General features: G+C 34.3%; 1 protein-coding gene across 1 annotated transcript; it reads right to left on the reverse strand.

The window, feature by feature from the left end:
* Positions 1 to 1,130: 1,130 nt before the first annotated feature.
* LOC119611106 (glucose dehydrogenase [FAD, quinone]) lies at positions 1,131 to 3,791 on the reverse strand. Its single transcript, XM_037966574.1, has one exon. The coding sequence runs from the start codon at positions 3,543 to 3,545 to the stop codon at positions 1,674 to 1,676; it is 1,872 nt and encodes a 623-aa protein (XP_037822502.1). The 5' UTR covers positions 3,546 to 3,791; the 3' UTR covers positions 1,131 to 1,673.
* Between the last annotated feature and the right edge of the window lie 2,162 nt (positions 3,792 to 5,953).

The following is a 5,953-nucleotide window of genomic DNA, read 5'->3' on the forward strand; positions in this document are numbered from 1 at the left end:
TTTTGTGTTTTTTTATACCTATAGTCCCTGAGAAAACAAATTCTTAAGACAGTCTAGATCAAGGGAGAGATGTTCTATCGATTATTCCCATATAATTTTTAGGTGATAATCCCTATTATTGACTTATGTCCATTCGTACAGTATCAATAAGTATGTATATAAAAAGCCTTTATGATTTTCTATCAAGTACCAAGAGGGTCAAGATCCTTTCACTTAAAAGGAAGTCAGTGTTTTAGATATTCTACAAAACAAGTAGTTATAGTGGACCACTTAACTTCCAATTTTGCTGCTGCTCATTCCCCGACAGTGTTTGATGCCTAAGTCAAGAAAATATGAATATACTTTTGCGAATCGGTTTCGTCCAAGTACGATCAGTTTAATGCGCATTCGTTGGCAATTTCAATTCCTCTATTGACCTTGTTTCCTTGTTTCCAAATCAATTCGACAGAGTGTTGTTTATATGGCGACAGGGGGTGAGAGGGATTTTTAAGTGGTCCTTGATTGTCACATAGGTATTAATGGCCTATGTCACGCGATTTAGTTCTCGGATAAAAAGTTTCAGTTCCAAAAACAGTACAGTCGTTAGGAAATCAGATAAAGACCAAGTTCGTCCGAAAAAATTCTTCGCTAATACATACATATAACAGTTTTTATATTGTCAGTATAGACTTAGATCGATCCATTCTCAAGGTCAGTGTCTGCAGTCTAATCTTCTATTGTTAGTATTCTGATTCAGATGGTCTTATCAAAACCTAATAGTTATAATCCGTCTGGTCTGTTAAGAGTTTACCAACCGTAACAGTTTTCGAGCCGTCAGTGTAGATTGAGATCATCCTGGAGAACACCTGGTCCGTTAAATTTAGTTTACCTACAAATTGTAGGATTGTGTCATGATCAATTTACGGCAAGAAGAGTATGATAGAAGACAGAGTAGAAGAAATAGAGAAATGTAGAAAACAAAGGTATCGAATAGAGGATGGATTCGCCGACTAGAGAGATTTATTTAATCCTTCTAGAATAGATAAGATCAATATGGCCTACCCAATGTCTACCTCTCTTTTTCCGATTTCAGAGTACAAAAGACCAAAAAGAGTATGAAAACACAAAGAAATAATTTGTTTTTTAAAAAATATTTTATTTTATTTACAAAATTTCCTAAAAGCTAAAAAAATCAGTTCTTATTAAAATGGCTTAAAAATAAAATGTAATTTACAAAATTATACTAAACATAATTTTAAGATAACATCACAACTTTTTAACAATTTTTGCAACAAGAGATAAGTGACAATTTTTAACAAAATAAAAACAGATAATTGAAAAAATTTTTAAATTAATTATAACTGTTACATATATTTTTGGTAAATTTTTCTATATTTGTTAAAAAAATATGTTCCACCAATTATCTCCTTTTTGTCGAAATAAATTCAGTTAAAACTAATGACTACTTAAAACTTATATAATAAGTTATTAACAAATTTTAAATAAAAAAACAAAAAGAAATAAGTATAAAATTAGACAAGTTAAAGGTTTCCCCAATAAAATTTTCATAATTTTCCATTTTCTTCCTTAACTACTTTTATAATTAAGTATAAAATATTTGCGAAAAGTTTCCCCCCTTAATAATTTGTTACTAATAAGACTATAATATATTACACACCTATTTTTGAACCTTTTTAGTAGGGAATAAAACCATGATCTTGTTTAATCATATCGGCAGCCTTTTCAGCAATCATAAAAACGGGACCATTAGGATGGCCAGACATAATTTCGGGCATAATACTAGCATCGGCTACACGCAAATTCTTAATACCATGTACTCTCAAACGGGAATCGACTACAGCTGCTCTATCCGATTTAGGACCCATTTTACAGGTTCCTGAGTAGTGATAAATGGTGAAAGTGAAATGTTTAACATAACATTCCCAATAGGCATACGATTTGTAGGGATATTTCTTGCAAGTAGGAATTTTACGTTCCCAAAGTTTGGCATTAATTTTCTGGAAACCAGGTCTTTCCATAAGACTAAGAGCCTTTAAGAGACCTCTGACCGAGATGTCCACATCATAGGGATGGTTAAAGTAGTTGGCAAAGATGAGAGGATATTTAGTGGGATCGGCAGATTTCAACATAATGCGACCACGACTTTTAGGTCTTAAAATCATGGGGAATATCATGAAAGCATTCAAATCTCTATCCTCAATTTCGGCAAAAATACTATCATAAATGGATTTCTTTAAACCAAAAGCTCTAGAGATGGCAGGATTGGAGGACATGGAACCACCCACCAAAAACAGCTCAATATCTGGCCAACCATCTACCAAATCGGGATGATCTAAATCCCAAAAGGCCATAGCTTCACAACCACCAGGAGAACCATAAGGACCGGATTGACGATTAAACAGATTCAATAAAGTGGGTTCAGCAAAGTCCTCAAAATGTAGGGAAGTAGCATTGGTGGTAAAGGTAACAGCAGGGGCAGTATGATCTTGTAAATTATAACCCACAGCCAAATCCGCAATGGGTTTAATACCAATTTCTCTTAAATGTTTGGCAGGACCCACACCAGACAACATCAATAATTGGGGTGAATTGATGGCACCAGCCGATACAATAACTTCACGTCTGGCCAAGACCTTCTGAGTTTTACCATCAGTTTGCACCATAATACCATAAGCAGTCTTAGTTTCAGGATTAATTAGAATCTTGGTAACCAAAGCATTTTTCTTAACATGTAAGTTGGGACGTTTGCCTTTAATGGGATATAGATAAGAACGATTCGAACTCCAGCGGGTAGCATTACGTGTGGTGGTATGAAGATAAGCAACACCATTTTGTATGTGGCCATTGTAGTCACGATACTTGAGACCATCTTGTTGAGCGGCCTCAACAAATGCCTCAGCTATTTTGGAACGCCAGTTGATGTAGGAAATCTTAACAGGACCTTCACGTCCTACCATATCTTCATCGGCATCGGGTACACTAGAGCCTTCATATTTCTTGAAATAGGGCAAGACATCCTTGAAACTCCAGCCCTCATTACCCAATTCAGCCCATCTATCGTAATCACGGCGATTACCACGGGTATACATCATATAATTCAAAACAGAAGAACCACCCATAACCTTGCCTCTGGGCCAATTACATCTATTATTGTTCATAGCCAAACAGGCATGATCAGAAGGTTGGGTTCTATATTTCCAGTTCATTTCACCCAATTGCAAGAAATGAGCCACTATGGGTACATCCATAATTAAACTTTCAGGACCACCAGCTTCCAGTAATAAAACCTTCCATTTCAGATTTTCGGATAAACGAGCGGCCAAAGCACAACCGGCAGTACCAGCACCCACCACTATAAAATCATATTCACCTTCCATGCTAATGGTATTATCGTAATTTTCCAAATTTACATCATTTTGACCGCGACGCAAAAAGTCTAAAGTTTCGAGTATAACATTACGTTCTTGGGCCCATGATATGGCCAGCAATATACTGGTAAGGGCCAATAAGCCCATCAACGGCACTCTTTTACACAATTTTAACATTTTGAAAATTTATTTTTAAGTTTAAATTTAAAATAACACTTTTTCAATTGTAATTAAATGTGTTGCGATTTATTTAACAATTTAACATAATAAATTTATATTTATTTTATTATTCTAGCTTTTTTATAGCTTTTGGCTTTATAGTCCGTAAGTTCTTTACTAAACGTTTTGTTCTATTCTTAACACTCGACCCGTTAACCAACCGTTGAGTTGGAAATCTAAACTCTAAATGTTTTAAGACGCGTTTTATGTATCGTTTATAATAAAGCTAACACATCTTGTCCGTCCAATCTCTATACGTCTCACGGTGCTGAATAAAACTTCTTAAAATTAATAAAAAAATACTAAATTAAAAGTAACAAAAACAAATTCAACTACTCAACTATTTGTATTCACAAGTTCTTAATGAGTATTTCTTTTGTTGCTCTCTAAAAAGATTGAAAATTCCAAATAAAAAAAACAAAAAAAAACTACGGAAACTTTGTTCATAAATTACTAGTCGTACAAAAACAAATTCTGTGATCTAGCCAAAATCGCAAAAACTGGTTCGCTTTGGCCAACAACATTTGGTCTAGTCGTTGGCAATAGTGTTTAGTGCCACAACATCGTCGTGCATGTTGTTGACGATGATGTTGATGGTGTTTACGATTGTGGTAGTAGTGTTGGTTGTTTCTTAAGTTTGATATTGGTGTTTGAACTTAAACTTTTCAAAGCGCAATATTATTTTGGCGCTTCAAATATTGAGCTTCACTTGAAGTTGAAGAGTAAAGTTGCCAGATTGCGGGCACATTGGGTTCAAAAAATCTTAGGAATTGCGACAATTCGAGCCAAATAGTCTAGACTATAGAGTAGCCTATAGACTTAGGAAATCAAAGGAATTGTAACAAGTCGAATCACAATAGACTATAGACTAGACTATAGATTACATTAGACTATAGACTAGACCATAGACTAGGCCATATACTAGACTATATATTAGACTATAGACTAAACTATAGATTAAACTAGAGACTAGACTATAGACTACACTATAGACTAGACTATAGACTAGACTTTAGACTAGACTTTGGACTACACTATAGACTAGACTATAGCCTAGACTATAGACTAGACTATAGACTAGACTATAGACTAGACTATAGACTAGACTATAGACTAGACTATAGACTAGACTATAGACTAGACTGTAGACTAAACTATAGACTAGACTATAGACTAGACTATATACTAGACTATAGACTAGACTATAGACTAGACTATAGAGTAGACTATAGACTAGACTATAGACTAGACTATAGACTAGACAATAGACTAGACTATAGACTAGACTATAGACTAGACTATAGACTATACTTAGACTAGCTATAACTAGACTAGACATAGACTAGACTATAGACTAGACTATAGACTAGACTATAGACTAGACTAGACTAGACCCTAGACTATAGACTAGACTATAGACTAGACTATAGACTAGGACTATAGACCTGACTATAACTAGACTATAGACTAGACTATAGACCAGACTATAGACTAGACTATAGACTAGACTATAGACTAACTATAGACTAGACTATAGACTAGACTATAGACTAGACTATAGACTAGACTATAGACTAGACTATAGACTAGACTATAGACTAGACTATAGACTAGACTATAGACTAGACTATAGACTAACTATAGACTAGACTATAGACTAGACATAGACTAGACTATAGACTAGACTATAGACTAGACTATAGACTAGACTATAGACTAGACTATAGACTAGACTATAGACTATACTATAGACTAGACTATAGACTAGACTATAGACTAGACTATACTAGACTAGACTATAGACTAGACTATAGACTAGACTATAGACTAGACTATAGACTAGACTATAGACTAGACTATAGACTAGACTATAGACTAGACTATAGACTATAGACTAGACTATAGACTAGACTATAGACTAGACTATAGACTAGACTATAGACTAGACTATAGACTAGACTATAGACTAGACTATAGACTAGACTATAGACTAGACTATAGACTAGACTATAGACTAGACTATAGACTAGACTATAGACTAGACTATAGACTAGACTATAGACTAGACTATAGACTAGACTATAGACTAGACTATAGACTAGACTATAGACTAGACTATAGACTAGACTATAGACTAGACTATAGACTAGACTATAGACTAGACTATAGACTAGACTATAGACTAGCCTATAGACTAGACTATAGACTAGACTATAGACTAGACTATAGACTAGACTATAGACTAGACTATAGACTAGACTATAGACTAGACTATAGACTAGACTATAGACTAGACTATAGACTAGACTATAGACTAGACTATAGACTATAGACTAGACTATAGACTAGACTATAGACTAGACTAG

Source organism: Lucilia sericata, unplaced genomic scaffold, assembly GCF_015586225.1.
Source record: "Lucilia sericata isolate MDLA Ls3-8-SP2 unplaced genomic scaffold, ASM1558622v1 Contig001362F_arrow, whole genome shotgun sequence".
NCBI lineage: Eukaryota > Metazoa > Arthropoda > Insecta > Diptera > Calliphoridae > Lucilia > Lucilia sericata.